Source organism: Amblyraja radiata, chromosome 5 (assembly GCF_010909765.2).
Source record: "Amblyraja radiata isolate CabotCenter1 chromosome 5, sAmbRad1.1.pri, whole genome shotgun sequence".
Classification (NCBI taxonomy): domain Eukaryota; kingdom Metazoa; phylum Chordata; class Chondrichthyes; order Rajiformes; family Rajidae; genus Amblyraja; species Amblyraja radiata.
Genome location: NC_045960.1, coordinates 44,445,956 through 44,471,036, shown reverse-complemented (window position 1 = coordinate 44,471,036; position 25,081 = coordinate 44,445,956). Strand labels below are relative to the sequence as shown.

The 25,081-nt window shown below is 40.5% G+C and overlaps 2 protein-coding genes across 4 annotated transcripts in view; one reads left to right on the top strand and one right to left on the bottom strand.

Moving 5' to 3' along the window:
* nt5dc1 (5'-nucleotidase domain containing 1) overlaps window positions 1-25,081 on the top strand; it is a 492,890-nt gene that overhangs the window by 203,975 nt on the left and 263,834 nt on the right. The window lies entirely within an intron of this gene.
* On the bottom strand, window positions 439-24,489 carry LOC116973239 (collagen alpha-1(X) chain-like). Of its 3 annotated transcripts, XM_033021122.1 has the most exons (4): window positions 24,352-24,489; window positions 23,872-23,983; window positions 17,503-17,574; window positions 439-3,350 (listed from the first exon to the last, which is right to left on the bottom strand). In XM_033021122.1, exons 2-4 carry the CDS (start codon window positions 23,966-23,968, stop codon window positions 1,516-1,518), a joined length of 2,004 nt encoding a protein of 667 aa, XP_032877013.1. In that variant the 5' UTR covers window positions 23,969-23,983; window positions 24,352-24,489; the 3' UTR covers window positions 439-1,515. The 3 variants fall into 3 exon arrangements, with proteins under 3 accessions (XP_032877013.1, XP_032877015.1, XP_032877014.1); XM_033021124.1 differs by lacking the exon at window positions 17,503-17,574; XM_033021123.1 differs by lacking the exons at window positions 17,503-17,574; window positions 23,872-23,983; window positions 24,352-24,489 and adding an exon at window positions 14,816-14,978.

Genomic DNA, 25,081 nt, shown 5'->3' with positions numbered 1-25,081 from the left:
ACAAAGGAACAAGATTCGCTCCTGTCCAGAATTCCAGGACCTCAACGATGGGGAGGATACTGCCAGGACTCGTGGCCTGAGCTAAAGGGAGAGGTTGAGTAGGCAAGGACTTTATTCCACAGAGAGCAGAAGGCAGAGGGGTGATCTTCTGAAGATTTAAGTTTACATTTAGTGCATTATTGTCACATGTACTAAATTACTATGGAGAGCTTTGTTTGGCATGAGGGAGTAGAAAGGATGAACGCATAGTCTGTTTTCCCAGGTAGGGGAATCAAGAACTAGAGGGCATAGGTTTGTGAAAGAGAAGTAATTGTCATGGGCCCCTCTTGCCAATCTGCTGCTCAGTTTATCCAAATTTATAATGATTAAACAGCTCTAGTAGCTATTTTCTATTATTTGGTTGAACAAAAGCAATTGCCATTCAGAGGAGTATCATAAACAATTTTATTTTTTTAATATATAAAATACACATTTTGACATAATATAAAGCTTTCTGGCTATTATTGCTTTCAGTACAGTTTCTAGTATAATTTTGGACAGTAGAGCCTTGCGTTTATTAAAAAAAAGTTCAACATGGTTTTTCATTGTACAAGGTTGCCAGTTGATTCCTTTTATTTGTAAATTGTTAAAAGTCTCTATCAACCAAAGCACCTTTCTGGGATTTAAATGTGGAGTAAGTAATTTGTATCCTAAGAATGGTTCAAATCTATAATTATTGAAGTAGGTTAGATTGGCTTTACATATAAGCCTGTGCAAAAAAGTACAAGTTTTATTTAAATGTCCATTTGTTTTGTGACATTTCATTTTAAGAAAATTAAAATTAGAAAACCTGTTCTAATTGTTTTACAGTGCTTTTCACACTACTTGCACTTGGTACTTGCAACCTAATTCAGCATGACAATGGGTTCTTTATTTTCCTGCTGACACGAGACATGGCTGAATGTTGTGATTCTCTAGGAACACCTCAAGATTCCTTCTGAAGCTATACGGATGCTTGCTGGTACATGGACTAAAACTGTATACATTTAGTCAAGGAATCTCAGTAAATTATAATGTGACAGATAATAATAAATTCTGGAAGAGATACATTTTAGGTAAGAGTAATGGCAATTCTCTGCTGTTGTTCTTTGGTAGGATGGAGATGACTGAGTGATACTAACTCCCCTTTGAAACAGTGGTGCTTTTTGTGGTGTATTTTCTATGAATGTTACTGAAACTGAAGAATCTGCCATTTAGTCCTATGTAGTAATATGCCAGTTTGATACATACCGTGGAAATGAATTTCAACCACAGCCCACGTGTCTAGATAGGGGCTGGGATATGTGCTATGTTTATTCACCATCTTCAGCAAAAGCCCCATAACATTTTAGATATAGAGTGCTTTTGATGTATTCTGTGTGCATTGTGAGCACTCCTTGAACATGCATGAACTACTTGCAGCTATTTATGGTGGAGGTGGGGTAATTGTGAGTGATGGCAGGTGACTGGGGGAATTGCCAGGATGGATGATGGGCATCAAATAGTTTGACTAATTAAAAATCCTGAGAAGGATGAATTCATATAATCAGAAGAATATACACCATTCGACTCAACTGAAGGTAACTCAAGATAAACTTGGTCATTTTCTCGTAAGTGTACTAGAGCACTTCCTGAGGCTTGGTCAACATAACCTTCTGTATAATCATCATATGTGTACATTATGGGTTCATTATTTTTGAACAGACCAACCCATACATTTCCCCCTTTGACTTGCAAATGGTAAGTAAATTGATAGATGCCTGGCACTTTGCAGCTAAATATTCCAGTTGATGGATCATAATCATTATTTTGATTGGTTAGTATTTTGTCAAATGCTATAGGTCGCCTTGCTGCTGGAAAAGATTCTGAAAGAATGGCCGAGAAAGCTGGATATGAATTTGGGACTCCTGGTGTTATGTAACCATTAAAGCCCCCATATTTTCCTGGTTGTGCACCTTCCCCTGGAGGCCCTGGTGGACCAGGAAGCCCTGGTGGACCTGGACGACCTTCTGGGCCTTCCGGGCCTGGTGGTCCATGAAGTAACTTTTCATTAAAGCCAGAAGAAAGACCTGGTGGTCCAGGTGGCCCTGGAGGTCCGGGATCTCCTTTTTCTCCAGGGAAGCCTGGGGGTCCGTGATAACCAGGTGGGCCTATTGAGCCAGAAGGGCCAGGAGGACCATTCACTCCAACCTCACCTGAGAATCCTGGTGGCCCTGGAAAACCTGGAGAACCAGTTTCTCCTGTTATGCCAGGAGACCCAGTGGGTCCAATGGCTCCTTTTTGGCCAAGTGGTCCAGGCGGGCCTTGTGACCCAGGCATGCCAGGTTCTCCTGAAATTCCTGATTTTCCTGGGGCACCCCCGGGACCCACGTCACCCTTTGGTCCTTGATATCCTTGAGTTCCTGCAGGTCCTGCTGCCCCTTTAGCTCCTGTTGTACCAGGTACACCAGGTGCACCTCGTAGACCCTGAGGACCACGTGGACCAGATGGTCCTAAAAGTCCAGAGGCACCTGGATTGCCTGGAACACCTGGTTCACCTTTGTCTCCTGGGTATCCAGCTGGGCCTGGTGCACCCGTATCTCCTTTAAGCCCTGGTGGGCCTGTTCTCCCAAAACCAGGAAGTCCGGGCTCACCTGGCAATCCTCGGGGACCAAGAAGACCAGTGGGACCAGGAGATCCTGGAGACCCTGGTATGCCAACCACTCCAGGCTTTCCAATACCTGGGGGTCCAGGTAATCCAGGTGGGCCTTTTTGACCTGGTTTACCAGAGTAACCATGTGAACCTGGTAATCCCTTTTCACCTTTTTCTCCAGGTTTGCCAGGAAGGCCTGAGGATCCTGGTTTGCCGTATCCTGCTTCACCGCGAACTCCTTGTGGCCCTGGTGGCCCAGGTGTACCACTCTCACCTGTAGGCCCTGGTATTCCAACTCCTCTTTCTCCCTTTTCACCAATTGGACCAGGATACCCTGCTTCTCCTATTTTTCCAGGTGGGCCTGTAGGTCCAGGAGCACCCCGTGGCCCTAGTTCACCCGGTTTACCAGGAAGCGACAACCCATTTGGCCCTGGAAATCCTCTTGGACCTGCTGAGCCTTTCTGTCCTTGCATGCCATGTGATCCCATAATCCCTTTTGGTCCAGGATAGCCTATTTCACCTGACTTTCCTGGTGCTCCTGGAACACCCTGCTTTCCTAGGCCAGGGAGCCCCTGTGGGCCTGGTTGCCCTGAACGACCTGGTGGTCCTGGAACTCCAGTGCCTGTTTTTCCAGAGTATCCTGGTGGACCTTGTTGACCACGTAGTCCTGGTGGACCTGGTGGTCCTCGATGCCATCTGGCTGTTAATACAAAACAAACAAATCTGATTTAGATAAAGGTACAGACAATATTTACATTGTTCGGCACTTCATTTTAAGGGTTACTCTGATTTCAATTTTTACCTTAATTTTTCTGGGATGTACATTTTAGAGAAATAAATAAACAATGCCCAATAATGTGAAGATAGACACAAAATGCCGGAGTAACTCAGCAGGACAGGCAGCATCCCATGATAGAAGGAATAGATGAGGTTTCGGGTTGAGACCCTTTTTCAGCTTCAGTCTTCTTCAGTCTGAAGAAGGGTCTTGACCCGAAACATCACCCACTCCTTCTATCCAGAGATGCTGCCTGTACCCCTAAGTTACTCCAGCATTTTATGTCTATATTCGGTGTAAACCAGCATCTGCAATTCTTTTCTACCCAATTTTGATCGTTTTCCCCTCATGTTTACAAAAATGAGTAATTTTGGTAGCATGAACTATACTGGTAAAGAAGCAGACATTAGCAAGTTTTGTGAAGAATGATGGAGGTTGAGTGAATGTCATAAAATAATGCCAGGATGTCAGCGATGGCTTCATTTAGATGTCGCATTGAACAGTGGGCAAACCCATCATCTCTGGTGGAAATAAAAGATTCATCAGGCTTTCTCAGAATAAACCTTAGAACAACAGATATACCTTAAATGTTAGAAGTATGAGATCATTACTGCATTTGTGGAAATTTGCAGTGCATAAATTACCTTTATTTCTGTACACCAACATGACAATGTTTTAAGAAGTACTTAATTGATTGCAAATCTGCAGCCACCTATAGATTAACTTTGTGCACTAAGATGGAAAGCAAATACTTTATTTTCTTATATGCTCCATAACATTAAAACTACTTTTACCATTAAATAAGTGCCAATATATTTTTTCATGGTAAACTTGTTTTTCAAAGGAGTGAATTTCATATTTTTATTGCTGATTGGACAATATGTTTCGCCTGAATTCCATGTTGCTAATTTTATGTTTATTGTTCTTAATATTGGCCTATCCCGTATGTTTTTATTTAATTTGTTTATTTGATAATTGAGGGTCTATTGGCTATTCCTGATTATTGTTCAGTGTTCATTGCCTCTAAACTGAGTAGCTTGTGAGGCTGTTTCAAAGGATAGTTCAGAATGAACTAATGATAGTTAATTCTTAACTATCCCTTGAATATTCAGGGTCCAGAGCTGTAGACCAGATAAGGATGGCAGATTTCCTTACCTAAAGCACATGAATGAAGGAGATGGATTTTTGTGACATAACAATGGTTTCATTGTTACTTTGCCTGACTGGTGCTTTTTATTACAGTATTTATTTAAACAGTTGCATTTAGAGTCACAGTGCAGAAACAGGTCCTTTGGCCCAACTTGCCCCATCGACATAGTCCCACCTGCCTGCATTTGGCCCAAGTCCATCCACACCTTTCCTATCCATGTACCGGTCCAAATATTTCTAAAATGTTGTGATAGTACCTGCCTCAACTACCTCCACTGGCAACTCATTCCATATACTTACTACCCTATGTATTAAAAAAAAATGCCCCTCAAGTTCCTATTAAATCTTTCCCCCCTTACCTTAAATCTATGTCCTCTGGTTCTTGATCCCCCAACTCTGGGTAAAAAGACAGCATTTATCCTATCTAATCCTGTCATGATCTTATACACCTCTAAGATTACCCCTCATCCTCCGGCATTCCAAGGAATAAAGTCCTAACCTATTCAAACTCTCACTATAGCTCAGGCCCTCAAATCCTGTCAACATCCTTGTAAATCTTCTCTGCATCTTTCCAGCAATAACATTTACTGAAAACAGGTCTCTAAATTTACAGTCTATGCCTTTGGCAATAATTTCAGGAACTGATTGTGTAACTACCAACAGAAGAAACATCCATATTTACCCAGTGAAACCCTTTCATTATGCTATGAATCGTAGCCAGGTAAATCCTCTGATTTTGACACCTGACCCCCTTCACAAAATCAGCCCAGTGCTTGGTTTGCTCTTTAGTATGAAGCTGTATCTACTTTTAGCTATTTGAGTTTCTGTGGATTTTTTTTACCTATCCCTTCAGACTGACCAAAATTAGTAAAATAAAAACTGAAATTGTTAGTTGTATAGTAGGTATCGCCAGAATCTTCTGTTTTTATTTCTGATTTCCAACATATGCATTTTTTTTTGTAAGCCCCAGTCTCAATTAACACACAAAATGTGTAGGAAGGAACTGCAGATGCTGGTTGAAACCGGAGATTGACACAACAAGCTGGAGTAACTCAGCGGGCCATGTAGCATCTCTGGAGAGAAGGAATGGGTGATGTTTTGGGTCAGACTGAAGAAGGGTCCGACCCGAAACGTCACCCATTCCTTCTCTCCGGAGATGCTGCCTGTACCACTGAGTTACTCCAGCTTTTTGTGTCTATCCCCAGTTAACAAACGTTGCTTTTTGATTATCTCAGGACTGTTTCCTCTGGGTTTCAAATGACCCATTAACAATAGACAATAGATGCAGGAGTAGGCCATTCGGCCCTTCAAGCCAGCACTGCCATTCGATGTGATCATGATGATCATCCACATTCAGTACCCCGTTCCTGCCTTCTCACCATATCCCCTGACTCCACTATCTTTAAGAACTCTATCTAACTCTCTCTTGAAAGCATCCAGAGAATTGGCCTCCACTGCCTTCTGAGGCAGAGAATTCCACAGATTCACAACTCTCTGGGTGAAAAAGTTTTTCCTCATCTCTGTTCTAAACTGTGGCCCCTGGTTCTGCACTCCCCCAACATCGGGAACATGTTGGGGGAGTCCAGAACTAGCGTGTCCAATCCCTTAATAATCTTATATGTTTCAATAAGAATTCCCTCTCATCCTTCTAAATTCCAGAGTGTACAAGCCCAGCCGCTCCATTCTATCAATATATGACAGTCCCGCCATCCCGGGAATTAACCTTGTGAACCTACGCTGCACTCCTTTAATAGCAAGAATGTCCTTCTCAAATTTGGAGACCAAAACTGCACACAATACTTCCAGATGGTGTAGGAGGATAGAGAAGTTCTCAATGGTGCTGAGATACTGTAACTACATACATGATCTTACAGCATTATGTGTTTCATAGGGGTTTTTGGTGGGCGTGTGTGTTGGTAGTACAGCAGGAGCACGTGTCTCCAGTACTCATTCTATTGGACTTATTTATTGATGCTTTATTATCATGTTCACTTTATCTCAGCTACATATATATATATATTTTTATATATATATATATACACACACATACACAAACATATACATACAACATATATCCATACATAAGCCACATACATACATATATACACCCATATGCACACACGCAAACACACATATATACAGTTTATAAACAATTATCCAAATTCTATGCACAACTCGAATATCACACTGTGTCAATAAACTAAAACTTAACCGTCATAGAGACATGGACAACAATATTTTAGGCATGCCATACTTATGGTATGCAAAGAGTCGCCACGTATAGGGCACTGACAAAGTTACAAAGTATACAAATACCAATGGTCCCTCTTTGTTCTCGGTGACCCCCCATACCCATTGTTCTCGGCAGTGCATGAGTTGGTGTTCAATATATCTCTCAGAAGCAGTTAAAGTTGAATACCTAACCTTGCTTCTGATGAAATGGAATATTCAAGATGTGATGGTATTGAAACAAGTTTTAGGGTAAAGTAGTATATTCGAGCTTGCGTCAACACTAGACAGACGTTTAGATTGATTTATATCTTCTCATTAATTCAATATTTGTTATTGAATAGATTGTTTTATAATTATTTTTGTTTAATGGTGGTTGTTCTCTTTCTTTCTCTTTCTCTTTAATTTAAATCTGCTATTAAGACTAAAGAGTTTCAGAGAAAAAAAGTAGTTTTATAATGTCATACAAAATATTATCAGGACCCACTGACTTGCAGTGATTAAATTTTACCTTTGTTGCAATAACAGATATTAGCTGTTACAATGTACTCTTTGATATAGATGTTGATATAGCTGCAGGAGACTTTGCAGTTTGCCACATGTTCGCGGGTGGTTGCCGGGGAGTCGCCTTCATGGTCGTGAGGAGTTCCACATTTCAGGAACTAGTTGCGGCCTCATTATGGTCGCCGAGAATTTTTCAACGTTGAAAAATTAGTGGCGGCTAAAATGAAGTCGCCATGGAGTTTAGCGAGAATTCTCGAGCGGTAGGTGGGTTGCAAGGAGGTCTAAGTGGGTTGCCTAGAGGTCAAGGTTCTCGGAGGTTCTCTTAGGTTGGAGCCGGTGCTGACCAGTGAATTTAATTAGCTCATTGGGGGGAAAAAAAGGTAAGCAGTAGATTTCAGAAACAAGGAACCGATCAGTGATGTAAAATGTCTGCCAAACCTCACAGCCGTGTATCTCTGGCTTCTTAAAAGTTTTCTCTACTCCTTCTCCCTCCGTCTCTACTCCTTCTCCCTCCTTCTCCCCACTTCTCCCCCCTCTCCCCCCCTATTTTAAAAGACTTACCGTACACTGAGCTTTAGCTGTCTTTATTACAGCGTCAACCTTCCTGTTCATCGCGGTGTGCTTCTGTATCACCTTGGCTTTGCACTGTGGGAATTTTTTAGACAGCGCTCCCCCGCTTGCCCTGGCCCCCGCCTTTGCGATGTGTTTGTGTGTGTGTCCCACTCAGACAGTCGCTGTTCTAGTTCCTGGTTTTTCAGGCGAGTGCCGGCAACTTGACAGTCGCCGGCAGTCCGCTGAAAAATTGCCTTAGTGGGACAGGCCCATAAGGGCATGGTGAGAAGTAGTATTGGTTGAATTGTCTGATCAGACAAGTCGGATTGTACGATTATAGTAAGGTTAAACGAGAACTTACCAGTTCGAAGTTTGATCGTTATTTTATGAGGAGTACGTTGAGGGAATACGTGAAGAAGAACCCCGCCAGGACGCATGCGTGTCATTCTTCAAAGCAGCGGTGTGAAATCACAGATAACTGTAATGACTGAACATAGTAAGATTAAAGAAGAAAATACCAGTTGAGTATATGATCAAGGGTGGGAGCGGAGGGCACGATATTCCCTCAACGTACTCCTCATAAAATAACGATCAAACTTCGAACTGGTAAGTTCTCGTTTAATCTTACTATTTTACTTCGGAGTCACGTGAGTGACTACGTGAAGATTTCAAAGCTCTGTGATTTCATGCCGTGGAAACGAGTCCATGCATCAGATCTGCCTTAATTGACTGTGGGAGGAACTGTGTTAACATATTTAGACATGAATCCAACATTGAAATCCATGATAAATTGTTAACAAATTATAGCCCCTATTTATGGGGTGAAATTATATTACAGAACTTAAAATTGGCTCTGCAAAGTTCCAGTTTAACTACTGGTTTGTGGTAGAATAGTTGGAACATTTTCCCCTGATCCATCCTGCTGTCTCGAGGATTTGGTTCATTGGTACATCCAACTCCATAGCTGCTGATGTAGCTGCAGCCCTGGTGGAATAAGATTTGAATATGTTAGTATCCACCCCAGCTGTTGTTAAAACCTGTTTCAGCCATCTGGAAATAGTTTGAACCGACACTTTTTTGTGGGTTGTTTGTGGCTGATTAGTAGTGCCATCTCATAGCCTCAGATGTTTTTGGTGTTCTCCATATATAACAATAATTGTCTTATTATACAGAGACGATATCTGTAGGGTAATCCCTAAATTCTATTTTGAGGCCTGATGATCCCGGTCTCTTCTGTTTGACTAATTCGTAATATGAAACGTTATATTCCTGTTGAAGAAGTCATATAGTCCAGCCTTAACTTATGTATGACTGTACCCTTAGTGCCGTGACCAAAGCCATCAGCATGACTGTTTTGTGCGTCAGTCTTTGCAGGGACAGAGCTGTTGCTGGAGACCAATTCCTTAGCAACGTTAGGGCAATACTCATATCCCATTTTAGAGAGTACCTGGTTATTGGGGGATTGATATTAAAAATTCCCCTCATAAGTTTGGTTACCAGGGGTGAGTCCCAACAGAATGACGCTCTGATCCTCGCCATAGATATGTTGAAAAGGCACTTCTGGCGCAGTAAATGGCACTGTAACTGAGCCCCTCATCATAATGGAGGCCTGCCAGGAATTCCAGAACAGACGTTATGTTCATCGAACTGTAGGTGATGTTGTTTCTGTGACAATATATCTCCCATTTCCTGATGTATACCAGATGTAGTTGTTTGGTGGACTGTCTGTGGCCCGCTGAGATAATGTTCAATGTTCGGTCCGCCAGTCCCAGTTGCAGTAGAGGTTTCTTTAGACTCTACAAATTGATAGGTCTGTTTTTTTTTTACATGGATGGGTTCCCCTGTTACGGGATGAACCAATAATCTGGTTGTTTCAGGATGGTGATACATAGTTAAAACCCATGTTGAGTTTCACAGGGAACCATGGTTAAGTAGGCCAATCGGCGCTACCAATTAACAGACGCTGAGTCTTGTTGTATTTTTCGTAATACCCAACTGATGATGCAGAAAAGGAGGGAATGCATAGATAAACAATTGCCCCCTCAATGCAGTGAAAAGCATCTGTCCCTGCTGTCCCAGGGTCTGGTTCCCAAGAAACACAGTTTGGTAACAGGTGATTAAGTCTTATGTTATTGAATTTGCGTGACCTGATGTCTGTCACTGAATTTTGGGTTACCTGGTAGGTAAGTAGCTGATATTCCAATATTTCTCTGGATACACCATTACCAAATTGTATTAGTCAGATTGTCACTCTGTAGTCTAACATGCTGGTGATTTATCCCAGAGCAGTATGACATTAGGCCATAGAACGCACCCCACATTTCCAGGTAGTTTATGCCCAGTGACTGTGATAATGATGCCTCCTGTGCCTTTCATCTACCTCCACAGATGGAGATGGAAATTGGTAGTACCCCAACCAAGCGCACTGGCATCAGTTTGTAGCACCACTAAGGGTTTGCTGATAACGATAGGGTTGGAACAATGCCGAATGTTATCCCTCCACCATTTTAATTCCATAAGCTTTGATTGGTGGCTTATTGGTCTGTCGAAATGACCAGTATTAACTTAGAGTGTTTATATTTTGCCCTTTGTAGATTTTTGGTAATACAAAGGTCCAAATTGTGTGGCTGGAAAGGCAGACACTATATGCCAATTATACTTGCTACCAATCTGATAGACGGTTCACTGATGTCAGTGCGGTTGTTGCAGGCCTCAGTTAAGACTGTAGCCTTGTCCTTTGGTAAAGTCACCGACATGTGAGCTGTCAATAGTGAACCCCAAATAATCCATTATGTTGGTAGGCGTTAGTTTAGATTTAACTGGATGGATGATAACCCCAGTTTTCACCCAATTGTATGGTGGCTATTACAGCTAGTTAGGCCAACTCCAAAGTTATGCCCACAATTAGTATGATCATATGATTATGTATTTGGTAGAGCTCTATACTGCCAGAGCTGCCCCATCCAGTTGAATTTTTTTAAATAACGTTTGTGATCAGTCCGTGTAGGCACTGATAGTAAGCATCGTTTAAGTCGATGCTAGCCATGGAGTAGCCTTTAGAAATCAGTCCTTTAGCAGTTACCAGTTCCCATTTTGTACTGAATATATAGTACAATGTATTCAATTTGGTCAATTCGATGATGATGCGATGGTCACCATCTATTTAGTGTTTGGTAAAGATATAAGACACAAATTCCAGCCAATTGTGTTGGGTTAACCCATTACCCCTTTTGCACAATTCAATGGTATATCCCTGGATACTGCTTAGGATATAAGTGTCTGTAGTTGATATACACCATGTATCCAAAAGAGTGTAATCTCCCACCAATGTGTGTATTATCCACTCTTCCTATAATTTGTAAGGGACCAGACCCACCTACCTCCATTGTTACCAGTGGAAGTTTGCTTCTTCTGCGTGGTCTTCGTGGAGGTTGAGGCGCCGGTGTCTGGGTTTGTTTTTGGGTTGGGGGTTTGCGCATCTTCCAGGAAGGTCGGTCTGGGCTATGGTCTAGAAGACCACTGTCCTGTATGCCCGGCCTATGAGCTTTCACCAGCTTCTCTTGTTCTGCTGGTGGGTGCATAAGGGTGCTGTCTTTGGTTGTAGGAGATCCTTAATGTTGTCGCCTTTATGAGCCCCAGGGCTTTCCTAAGTCCTGCTCCGACATGTTTCCAGATGCTATTTCCACGACTGGAACATTCAGGGATACGCAGTTTCCTGGTCCCAAGTATTTTTGCAGTGGTGTCCATCGTGGTCTGGCTGTCTGTATTTGGACACCATGACCAGTAGATTTTGCCTTCCTGCACCCCCTGCACACTTGTAGTTTTGTTCATCAAAACCCCTCTTCAGGGTCAGCCCAGAATTGACCCCCCAGTACTCCCCTCCGACGAGGGAGATGAACTGTGCAGCCCTACGTAAGGTGCTGCTGTGGGTGTTTTTTATATCCCCACGGTGGCTAGACTCCATCTCCCGGAGTCTGTCATGTTGGAGCTCTACTCCATAAGCCGCTCCAACCGGCTCCAGCGCTCACAGTCGCTGGCCGCTCGCGGCTGCTCAAAGTCGGACTCATCAGTCAACGATTCTTTTGGTTTTCTTCTTGCCTTCCCGCCCAGACGTAGTGTTTAATCTGACCGGTGCGGGGGCGAAGTCGGGCACAGCTGTTCCCTTACGGGTGATTCCTGTGCTGCCGGCCGCTGCTGGCGTCCGCAACTCCGCGGTCTTCCCCCGCCAGCTTTGTCGCAGCTCTGGCCGACTTCTTTGCCTTGTGCATGTTTCCCCCACCTGTAGAACAGTATGGGAACAATAAAGACCGCAGTAACACTTACCTGCAGGTCCAGGCTTAAAACTTGCCGTTAAGGGGGAACGTCTTCCACCCCTCCTCCTGCCGTTTTGACTTGTCAAAGCCAACGGCTCCGTTCTGTATTGTCTCCCGCCCAGCCATGGTGTTTAATCTGGCCAGTGCGGGAGCGAAGTCGGGCACAGCTGTTCCCTTACGGGTGATTCCGGTGCCGCCTGCCATTGTTTGCACACCTCTCCATGTTTCCCCCACCTGTGAAACAGTATGGGGAGAATAAAGACCGCAGTTTCACTTATCTGCAGGTCCAGGTTTAAACTGTCGCTACGGGGGAACGTCGTTCCACCCCGCCTCCTGCCGTTTCGACTTGTCAAAGTCGACGGCCCCATTCTGAATAGTCTCCCTCCCGACCGTGGTGTTCTGGCCGGCGCGGGACCAAAAGTCGGCACAGCTGATCCCACTTACGGGTCTCTTGCCTTCAGCTGCTGCTGGCTCCCGCAACTTCGCGGTCCTCCCCAGCCAGCTTCACTCGCAGCACTTGTGGACACTATTTTGTCCAGCTTCCCCCCCTGTGTAAAAACAGCGCGGGGACAAAAAACTACCGCAGAGTAAATCACTTACCTGCAGGTCGCGGTTTCAAACTTACCGCTGTGGGGGAACGCTCCACCCCGCCTGTCGTTTCGCAAGCGTGAAAGCGATATGACACACATGCGTCCTGGCGGGGTTCTTCACGTAGTCACTCACGTGACTCCGAAGTAAAATGTTACATATCTTAGACTTTCTTGAAAACGAAAGTGCAATCTAATTATAATATAGGGTAGACAGAAAGGAAATGGTAAGAGATTCCAGACAAGGGGTCATAACCTTTAGGTTAGCAAGAGTGTTTTAGGATGATGTCAGGAAGCATTTATTTAGACAAAATGAACTACAAAGTGGAATAATCCTCTCCAGAATCCTTTAGATACTGATGAAAATAATCAAAAGGACATTACATTGCGAGATTTACATGAAAGTATTTCTATAGACACTTGACAATAAATGAAGCTGAGAAACAGGTCACCCATAATCAAATGGATTGGTGGACCAGGCGCATTGCCTGAACAGCTGAATTCTTCCCCATCAAGACGAGTAACAGGTTCCTGTTGATTTATGTTTTATTTTCTTATGACATTGGATCACTTTTGAGGTGATTTGAGTTGGATTGGAAGCTTTCTAAAGGGAACACATTTTTTTTCCATTGTTCAAAATGTACTAATCAAGCTATTATTTTGTATTTTATTTTAACCCCTATTCCATTCTGATTTGATTTCCATCGCTTTGCAATTAGAGACAGATATAGGATTGATTAAACTCAGGACTTTGTTAGCTGGAGGGGACCTGATTTTGATAGTTGAAGTAAGTCACATATTGGAGATGGATTTCATTGTGACTATATTGAAGCAAAAAAATCATGATCATGTTTGATACGCAAAACTCTATTTGTAAAAAGATAGAGAGACAAGTGCTTGTGGAAAGATGCAGTTGCAAAGGGAAGATTTATGATGGAAATCTGAGTGAATTGGAAAGGTAGGATGTTGGAGTACGGAATGGTTCACCCAACACCACAGTGGAAAGTGATAGAGCACCAAGTTAACCTGAAGGACATATTAAAATGTGAGTAAAACGGATCACAGTTTAATTGTGAAAGAAAGGCATAACGGGAGTAGATGGACAAACGCATTACAGGAAATGCATGTTAATCCGGAAGACAGCCATTAATAAACCAGATGTCTTACTCCCCAACAATAATCTTAATGCTATTAATGATTGCAATGCATTAATATAGATAAATGTGAGGTTATCCACTTTGGCGGCAAAAACAAGGGGGCAGATTATTATCTCAATGGGGTTAAGTTAGGTAAGGGGGAGGTGCAGCGATACCTGGGCGTCCTTGTACACTGGTCACTGAAAGTTGGCTTACAAGTACAGCAGGCAGTGAAGAAAGCTAATGGAATGTTGGCCTTCATAACAAGAGGATTTCAGTACAGGAGTAAAGAGGTTCTTCTGCAGATGTATAGGGCTCTGGTGAGACCACACCTGGAGTATTGTGTACAGTTTTGGTCTCCTAATTTGAGGAAGGACATCCTTGTGATTGAGGCAGTGCAGCGTAGGTTCACGAGATTGATCCCTGGGATGGCGGGACTGTCATATGAGGAAAGATTGAAAAGACTAGGCTTGTATTCACTGGAGTTTAGAAGGATGAGGGGCTATCTTATAGAAACATAAAATTATCAAAGGACTGGACAAGCTAGATGCGGGGAAAATGTTCCCAATGTTGGGCGAGTCCAGAACCAGGGGCCACAGTCTTAGAATAAAGGGGAGGTCATTTAAGACTGAGGTGAGAAAAAAATTTCACCCAGAGAGTTGTGAATTTATGGAATTCCCTGCCACAGAGGGCAGTGGAGGCCAAGTCACTGGATGGATTTAAGAGAGAGTTAGATAGAGCTCTAGGGGCTAGTAGAGTCAAGCGGTATGGTGAGAAGGCATGCACGGGTTATTGATAGGGGATGATCAGCCATGATCACAATGAATGGCGGTGCTGGCTCGAAGGGCCGAATGGCCTCCTCCTGCACCTATTTTCTATGTTTCTATTAATATTGTGTGTAATGTTAGCCTATTTCTCACCTCTGTTCACTGAGATAACAGAACCTCGATTTTCTTCCGAGCTGTCATCACTTCTATCTGTGTTTCGATGACCTGTTTTGGGGAAAGTCAATAAAATACTGTGGAACTTTATCAATGCTTTCATTCTTACTTTGGATTTATATACAAGTACAAATTAATCTCCCTCCTGGGATAAATAAAGTTCTATCATATCGTATTGTATCGTAAGTAAAATCTGGAATTAGGTTGCAATAAGTGATCTTTTGGCTGTCCTGAAATAACTTATGTGGAATATTGTGTTCATTATTATTTGAAGTGAGGAAGAAATTATGTAGAATATAAATGTGATGGTTAAGATGTTCTCAGTTGTTCACATGTAGCTGATGTTGCAGTCAGCGTTTGTACTTTGTACATCATTAAAACAAATACAACTTCTGAATAGTCTCCCGCCCGACCGTGGTGTTCTGGCCGGCGCGGGACCAAAAGTCGGCACAGCTGATCCCACTTACGGGTCTCTTGCCTTCAGCTGCTGCTGGCTCCCACAACTTCGCGGTCCTCCCCAGCCAGCTTCACTCGCAGCACTTGTGGACACTATTTTGTCCAGCTTCCCCCCCTGTGTAAAAACAGCGCCGGGACAAAAACCTACCGCAGAGTAAATCACTTACCTGCAGGTCGCGGTTTCAAACTTACCGCTGCGGGGGAACGCTCCACCCCGCCTGTCGTTTCGCAAGCGTGAAAGCGATATGACACGCATGCGTCCTGGCGGGGTTCTTCACGTAGTCACTCACGTGACTCCGAAGTAAAATGTTACATATCTTAGACTTTCTTGAAAACGAAAGTGCAATCTAATTATAATATAGGGTAGACAGAAAGGAAATGGTAAGAGATTCCAGACAAGGGGTCATAACCTTTAGGTTAGCAAGAGTGTTTTAGGATGATGTCAGGAAGCATTTATTTAGACAAAATGAACTACAAAGTGGAATAATCCTCTCCAGAATCCTTTAGATACTGATGAAAATAATCAAAAGGACATTACATTGCGAGATTTACATGAAAGTATTTCTATAGACACTTGACAATAAATGAAGCTGAGAAACAGGTCACCCATAATCAAATGGATTGGTGGACCAGGCGTATTGCCTGAACAGCTGAATTCTTCCCCATCAAGACGAGTAACAGGTTGCTGTTGATTTATGTTTTATTTTCTTATGACATTGGTTCACTTTTGAGGTGATTTGAGTTGGATTGGAAGCTTTCTAAAGGGAACACATTTTTTTTCCATTGTTCAAAATGTACTAATCAAGCTATTATTTTGTATTTTATTTTAACCCCTATTCCATTCTGATTTGATTTCCATCGCTTTGCAATTAGAGACAGATATAGGATTGATTAAACTCAGGACTTTGTTAGCTGGAGGGGACCTGATTTTGATAGTTGAAGTAAGTCACATATTGGAGATGGATTTCATTGTGACTATATTGAAGCAAAAAAATCATGATCATGTTTGATACGCAAAACTCTATTTGTAAAAAGATAGAGAGACAAGTGCTTGTGGAAAGATGCAGTTGCAAAGGGAAGATTTATGATGGAAATCTGAGTGAATTGGAAAGGTAGGATGTTGGAGTACAGAATGGTTCACCCAACACCACAGTGGAAAGTGATAGAGCACCAAGTTAACCTGAAGGACATATTAAAATGTGAGTAAAACAGATCACAGTTTAATTGTGAAAGAAAGGCATAACGGGAGTAGATGGACAAACGCATTACAGGAAATGCATGTTAATCCGGAAGACAGCCATTAATAAACCAGATGTCTTACTCCCCTACAATAATCTTAATGCTATTAATGATTGCAATGCATTAATATAGATAAATGTGAGGTTATCCACTTTGGCGGCAAAAACAAGGGGGCAGATTATTATCTCAATGGGGTTAAGTTAGGTAAGGGGGAGGTGCAGCGAGACCTGGGCGTCCTTGTACACCGGTCACTGAAAGTTGGCTTACAAGTACAGCAGGCAGTGAAGAAAGCTAATGGAATGTTGGCCTTCATAACAAGAGGATTTCAGTATAGGAGTAAAGAGGTTCTTCTGCAGTTGTATAGGGCTCTGGTGAGACCACACCTGGAGTATTGTGTACAGTTTAGGTCTCCTAATTTGAGGAAGGACATCCTTGTGATTGAGGCAGTGCAGCGTAGGTTCACGAGATTGATCCCTGGGATGGCGGGACTGTCATATGAGGAAAGATTGAAAAGACTAGGCTTGTATTCACTGGAGTTTAGAAGGATGAGGGGCTATCTTATAGAAACATAAAATTATCAAAGGACTGGACAAGGTAGATGCGGGGAAAATGTTCCCAATGTTGGGCGAGTCCAGAACCAGGGGCCACAGTCTTAGAATAAAGGGGAGGTCATTTAAGACTGAGGTGAGAAAAAAATTTTCACCCAGAGAGTTGTGAATTTATGGAATTCCCTGCCACAGAGGGCAGTGGAGGCCAAGTCACTGGATGGATTTAAGAGAGAGTTAGATAGAGCTCTAGGGGCTAGTAGAGTCAAGGGTATGGTGAGAAGGCATGCACGGGTTATTGATAGGGGATGATCAGCCATGATCACAATGAATGGCGGTGCTGGCTCGAAGGGCCGAATGGCCTCCTCCTGCACCTATTTTCTATGTTTCTATTAATATTGTGTGTAATGTTAGCCTATTTCTCACCTCTGTTCACTGAGATAACAGAACCTCGATTTTCTTCCGAGCTGTCATCACTTCTATCTGTGTTTCGATGACCTGTTTTGGGGAAAGTCAATAAAATACTGTGGGACTTTATCAATGCTTTCATTCTTACTTTGGATTTATATACAAGTACAAATTAATCTCCCTCCTGGGATAAATAAAGTTCTATCATATCGTATTGTATCGTAAGTAAAATCTGGAATTGGGTTGCAATAAGTGATCTTTTGGCTGTCCTGAAATAACTTATGTGGAATATTGTGTTCATTAATGTTTGAAGTGAGGAAGAAATTATGTAGAATATAAATGTGATGGTTAAGATGTTCTCAGTTGTTCACATGTAGCTGATGTTGCAGTCAGCGTTTGTACTTTGTACATCATTAAAACAAATACAACTTTTGCTTCCTAAGGCAGTGTTTGATTTTTGTTGAAGCTTCAAAAGGACAATGAAATGTCAGATTTACACAATTTAAGAAAGAAGTAATAATTTGATTGCATTATTTTTTCTAACTGAATTCCCAACATTGCACTATTTGTTTGTACTTTCCTCTTCAAAGCTACTCCAGCAAAATTAGTTTGCCTCACTTCTCTGGTAGAACAACTTGACACAACTATTTTCTCATTGCTTTAAAAAAAAAAACAGTGACTAGTAGCTTTAATTGTAACTGTTCCTTTGCCTTTGCCTATCAAAAATATTTGTGACTGATTTTAATCAAGTTATACATGAAAAGGTAAACAAAAAAATGAGCTCACTTTAAAGAAAAAAGGAAACTTTACAATTTTTTTTATTGCTTTGCTTATGAGAAGTGCTAAAATTGACTTATTTTATGTATTCTTTCTGTTTAAATACATATTTTGGAAATACATTGTTATTTACAAAAGAAAATGTGTTTATCAGCTGAATACTGGGAATTATGTTTTTATTTCATTTCAGGTTGGCATTGATATTCATTTTTTAAATAATATTTTATCATTTGTACTAAATAAATATTTTTTCTGTGATCCAGCAGCTAACTGATGATACTCATGTAGTGATCATACATGCGTAAGTTTTTGTTTAAATTTTTTTTTTTAATCCTCTTTATAATATCAATGCTCAGGGCTGAATTTAGTACAAACGCACCAACACCCTAACCACTGACAATGCCACGTTCGTTGCACTGAACTGTCTGTTTTGACCATGAGCTTTACGCCACACCCTTCTGAGTCAGGCAAGATTATTACCGACTAAGCCATGTCAGCACTATGTGGTTAAAATGTATACAATTACGAGCAGAGAAACAACTTGTCATTCAAGTTCAAGTTCGTATTTATTGTCACTTAACCAACTAAGGTACAATGAAATATGAGTTACCATACAGCCACACTAAGTGAAAACCAACTATACCATTTAACACAATTTAACATAGACATCCACCACAGTGGAATCCACATTTCTCACTGTGATGGAAGGCAATAAAGTTCAGTCAATTATAAGAAGCTAATAGAATATTCTTTCTTAAGACCAATTAGACTGAAACACTCTCTAACCTTAAAAAGACTGCAGACACTGTGCGTCTGAATGTATTTCAAATAATGTTGGATTTTTCCCATTCAACTTAGAATTGTATTATAATAGCATCTGTTATTCTTAATTGGAAATTTTTTTTTTGGTGAACCGTGTTTTAAAAAGTTTCATTTGTGAAACCTTGGTGAAAGGCTGAGGTCAATGATCTTTGCTGAGACTAATGTTGAAAAGAAGAAATAAATCACAAGGATCAACCGGAAGGAAAACAGTGAAGAAATTTAAATTAGGAGAACCCTCAAGAATAATAGATGTCTAAACTTTAAAGTGATTCTTTTGTTTCATTATTACTATAGTGGTTTATTTTCCTTCTGGTCACTTTTTTATCCATAATTAGATTCTAGTAACTGACGCCTCATTGGAAATGTTCATACCTGCATGGTCTTTATTGTTTTGTACGTTCCTTGGCTCTTTAATTCACCTGCCTTAATTTTTTTCAAATGAGTGTAGCATTTGGGTCAATGGGTCAAGGATGGATGGCCAAAGGAAAACACCTGAGTTAATCGGACTCCTGGTTTTATATGGACACGCAGATACTCTGGGACTAATTGGGTGATAGATTTTACTACTCTTGCTGTAGTTACTGGGCACTAAACTAGAAATGACCTCTACTGTCCAGTGTAAACTGATATAATGTCGAAGACCTCATGTATTTCAGTCAGGATTTTCGCGAATGGAATACATTTTTTTAACACTTCAATTTAATGATTTTTAATGATTTGCAATTACTTTATTACCTTTATTAATTAAAATTGTTCAAATAACTTACATTAATCTTCATGCCCTTCAGTTTTTTATAAACTCTCTGCTGTGGCAGAAGCCAAAGCACCACCCTCAGCTTTGACCTGCCATAGCCTACAAGGCCTATTCCTGGGCCTTTGTACTACCTGAGGCATAGCAATTGTTGCCCAATTCCAAAGTGACGAGAGAGAGAGCAAGGTAGATCCTCTGCTTCCATCCAGGTGAATGTGGCCAGTTTGAGAATGCAGATTGCAGACTGGGGTCCAAGTGGATCCAGCCCATTGCACTATAGAATAATTTTGAGATATTTTTTGCATCTGATTGAGTTGGATTTAGGATATCTATTTCTGTAAATCACTGATATGTGAGGGAGTTTGGAAAAAATCCAGTTTTGTAGTATATAGAGTTTATTTTCTTATTTCAGTAGTTCATTAAAACATTGGACACTTTTTCGAAATGAATTAACCATCCTCAAGCTATGTTTTTCAGCGAGATTACATGATAATCATATGCAAATTTATTAGACCTTGGCACTTTTCTTTATTTATTCTTTTGTAATTGCTTTCTGTCTCATTTCAGGTTCTCATAATCACATGATAGTGGTAGGCTAAAGCTGTGCCCTTGTTTGCAAACGTAGCAAGCAAATGTTGCATTTATTCTTTGACTCCCCGCCCCCCTCCCCTACGTTAATTTTTTACATCTATTCAGTATCTTGTCTTTGATAGTACTTGTCTTTGATAGTAGTCAGAATGGTCAAAATAAGGATTTGTATGTAATTTTTAACATGGCCACTGTCGTGCTGCTCTGTGCAGTATATTGCATGCTATTAATTTGTCCTATGCTATTTTATTGCATACTTCATGACATAAAAGGAGGCCATTCAGCTAAATGAGTCTGTGCACACTCTCAAAGCAATTCCATATATTCCCTCATTCCACACTAATCTTCTCTCTTACATGTGGTTGTCAATTCCCACCTGATTATCCTACCAACCACCTTCATGAGGCATAATTTACAATATCCGATTAAGATGAAATCCAGCCCATCTTCCTGTGGAAAATACTGGAGGACATGCATATATAAATGCATGATGAGTGATAGACATTGCATTTTACATTGTGCAAATAGGCTACGTTAACAACCCTAAAGTAACAATGTAGAATAGTCCACAATGACCATGGTCCATGATGCGATCATGTATTCTGCTTGTCTCCTTGGTTGGGAAGGTAAATGAAAGACAATTTTAAGGATCGGAATGTCATTTTTAATGAGAATATATTGGTGCAACTGAAATGTTTTATTACTTGTATTATTTTGTTCTCAATTGTAACTTTGGGGTTGTAAAAAATCTAGTTGCCTACAATTTCTTGCAAACTTTGCCAGAGCAATATTGAAATTGTGAAAGTATGCCGTTTCTGGTTTAAATCTTGGAACATTGAGTGCAAGTGATATTACCGTATTGATATTTTGTCCTGATTCTATAAATCCTGTCATTTGTTCTCGTTCTTTTCCAAGGATAAATGCAATTCACAAGAATGATCTGAATTTACACGAGTTGTGAGTGGGCTATATATTTTAGTAGCAGTGAGATATGAATTTGTATTTTTGTCATGACCTTCATGGCCTTGTATTTATGGCCTTCATAACAAGAGGAGGAGTATAGGGGTAAAGAGGTCCTTCTGCAGTTGTACAGGGCCCTAGTGAGACCACACCTGGAGTATTATGTGCAGTTTTGGTCCCCTAATTTGAGGAAGGACATTTGTGCTATTGAGAGAGTGCAGCGTAGGTTTACAAGGTTAATTTCCGGGAGGGTGGGACTGTCATATGCTGAGAGAATGGAGCGGCTGGGCTTGTATACTCTGGAATTTAGAAGGATGAGAGGGATCCTATTGAAACATATAAGATTGTTAAAGGTTTGGACACGCTAGAGGCAGGAAATATGTTCCCGATGTTGGGGGAGTCCAGAACCAGGTGCCACAGTTTAAGAATAAGGGGTAAGCCATTTAGAACGGAGATGAGGAAACACTTTTTCACACAGTGAGTTGCGAGTCTGTGGAATTCTCTGCCTCGGATGGCGGTGGAGGCTGATTCTCTGGATACTTTCAAGAGAGCTAGATAGGGCTCTTAAAGATAGCGGAGTCGGGGGATATGAGAAGAAGACAGGAACGGGGTACTGATTGGGGATGATCAGCAATAATAATAATAATGGATGGGATTTATATAGCGCCTTTCTAATACTCAAGGCGCTATATAATACTCAATGATCACATTGAATGGCGGAGTTGGCTCTAAGGGCCGAATAGCCTCCTCCTGCACCTATTGTGCAATGGCCTACTCCTGCACCTATTGTGCAATGGCCTACTCCTGCACCTATTGTCTATTGTCTATTATGAAATGCATGGTTTTAACTCTTTCTTCCCGCTGAAGCCAGTATTTTTTTCCCTGTATCTTTTGAATTAATCTTGAGCATATCACAATAATTTTACATCCAAAATTGGGCTTATTATGCTTCTGGAGCAATATAAAAAAAGTAATATAACATGTTCTACACAGTCCTTTTAATCCTTGTATCCATTTTTTTTAAACATTTCAATCAATGCCAGAGGGATAATGAAGAAATTCTGAATTGAATTCCTATGGACTATTCATTTTTTAATTGCACGTTCAATGTGGCCTTATACTCTGTACATCACTTAATGGCTTCAAAGTACACTTTCAGAATATTACTTTTCATAATTGTTTTCCTTTTGGATTGTTGCTTATTTCATGTATATTATCACAGGTATCTTCTATCTGTCCAACTAAATTATGATTATATAAGTGCTATTGAGTTCCCACTAAATATCCATAACCCATTAATTTCTACCAATTCATATCTGCCTTTTAAATCGGTTTGCTGAAATTTGCTAACATGCAAATATGTTAGTTTAGCTTAGACTGGTTAGTTTTAAACTGTAAAACTTATGGACCATGTACATCAACACCAACACATTATTGTAAATCATCCAATGCACTTTACGGGTTTGAAAACAATATTTATAACAAAACCATATGAACTTAACTTCAAAACATCAACCACTATTGAATCTATTACAATTTAATACCTACACTCCCATTTTCATCTCCTCCAAACAAGGCTTTTCCCATTTCTGGTATGAGCATATAAGAAACCAGTTTTGCTGCACATTTTTTTTTAAACTACCAGAATTCAAACTGGAATTTATATTAAAAATAGATGAAAAAGTGATTGGTGTAAATACTCATTTTCATTGGTTTTATTGTGATTTCTCTCCTCTGCACATATCAGATATTTTATGTCATTCAACTTATTTGGTATCAAACATTCACAAATCTCTTGGTGATGCTTTTTCCCCATGAAAGTTCATTTGAAGATCAACAATGCTATTGAAATTTAAATAGGTCAGCATGATAACAACATCTGCAACAAAATTAATATTTTGTGACTTGCTGAGTTATTTATCACAATAATTGTCCTTAAATAGCCCATTAAAAAAAAGCTGTTCCTATGTTTCTTGATCCATAAATATCATGTCTTGTATTGTTTATTATTTGGCAATTGTGGTGATCAAATATTTATTCCGTATAGTGTCTATGTTCATAGATTTGTATTGTCGAGGCAGTGCACAAGCATGTTATGCCAGTGATTGCTTGGCTGCAAGTTTGTACAGGAGTGACCCAGGCTCACCCTTGTTGTCTGAGAAGCTGGTGAAGTATTCAGCTTTGGGAGGGACAGAAAATTGGAGAGCATGTCATTCTGATTCCTTATGCATTCCATGCTGTCTGGAAAAATGCATGATTGGTTTGTCTACCCATTTTGGTGATGCACAAATTGAGAACCGTGTATGAGGATATTGTAAACTAAGCTTTGGGTATGGAATTGGGAAGAAAACTAAACTAAAAGGTTATTTGCCAAAACTATCATTTGGAAGCAAGGAACAAAACTGAAGCCTCATAGAGCTGCACCATGTTTTCATTTTGGAATAGTTTGCTTAATTAAACCACACAGTTACTACAACATGAACACTTACCAGTTGAATAGTGTGCATTATTATACCTATAATATCCAAGTCCATTGACCAAGGTGATAGTTAATAGCAACAGAATTACACCCTCTGTTGGAGCCATGTTTGTTGTTCAGATCTGTAAAGTATTTATAGAATTTTTAAATAATGATAGAAAGGAAGGTGTGAACCAATGTAATTATCTTAAATCAAGAATAGCACCGTGTGAAAGATAAAACTTATAGCATGACGTGAAATATCTACTTCAAAATAATATGTTTTTAAAAAATAGTTCATCATGAAAACGTTCAAAAGATTAAAATCATTTAGTTTTTAAAACTACCAACAATTAAAGCATGTGTTACACCATGTGTTGCTTAACAACTGTTTGCCTGTGCATTATATATATACTCCACATTTAGGAAGGGTTCCAGAAATGTAACATGTTGTGAATAAATGATATAGTACCGTACAAGTAGAATGACAGTTAAAGTTTGACAAACATACCAATATTTTATATCCTCAAAATCTTGATTCAGTTCAGTCTCCCGATAACTTATCCTATGAAATAGTTGGTCCGATGAAGAGGTCTTTTCAGAAACAATACATGTTGCTTTTTATATGAAGATGCTTACTCACACAACAGTAAATGTAATGGCTCCTCCTTTCAAGTGGGAGTACCAACTATGCTGCTTCATTTTTCCCATTGACAAGTTGTATCAGGTTTGTGGTTTCTTCCGTTTTGAGTTGTCTTGCCTTCATTGGCATTGATCTCCTCTTTGCAGACAATTGCAAGTGCAAATGTTGAACAGCTTTCTGAATTGAGTTTTGAATGGGTTGCATACTTTGAATTTAGAAATCTAATTTATAAGCAATAAGGGCCATTGGTCTTATGTATGTAGAAGTTCCACACATATTGATCAAATCTCGCTAATGAATTATTTTGTCATTCATGTCGCACGATTTCTATGGCAAAATTGTGATTGTGAATGAAAAAGGACAATAACAAGAAACAGTCACTAATAGTCACAAAAAAGTATCGTCCAACAATTGTACTCTGTTCTGCACAAACATTTCTATTGATGTCCATGGAACCAAATATATGTGATATGAATATATATGCTTGGTGTTACTTCCACATTGCAGTGGTTGCTCAATAATGCAATGGGAGTCAAGATTTTTGTGCTCACGTGTCAGGAGTGGCATTTGAGCTTGCAATCTTTTGATGGGTAAATGG

What these genes read in the sequence shown, in the direction of transcription:
- LOC116973239 (XM_033021122.1), bottom strand. Translation starts at nt 23,968, where the DNA reads ATGGCTCCAACAGAGGGTGTAATTCTGTTGCTATTAACTATCACCTTG. An exon ending in TAATGCACACTATTCAACTG is followed by an intron (nt 17,575 to 23,871) that starts GTAAGTGTTCAT and finishes TCCCCAAAACAG; the next exon opens with GTCATCGAAACACAGATAGA. An exon ending in TGTTATCTCAGTGAACAGAG is followed by an intron (nt 3,351 to 17,502) that starts GTGAGAAATAGG and finishes TTGTATTAACAG; the next exon opens with CCAGATGGCATCGAGGACCA.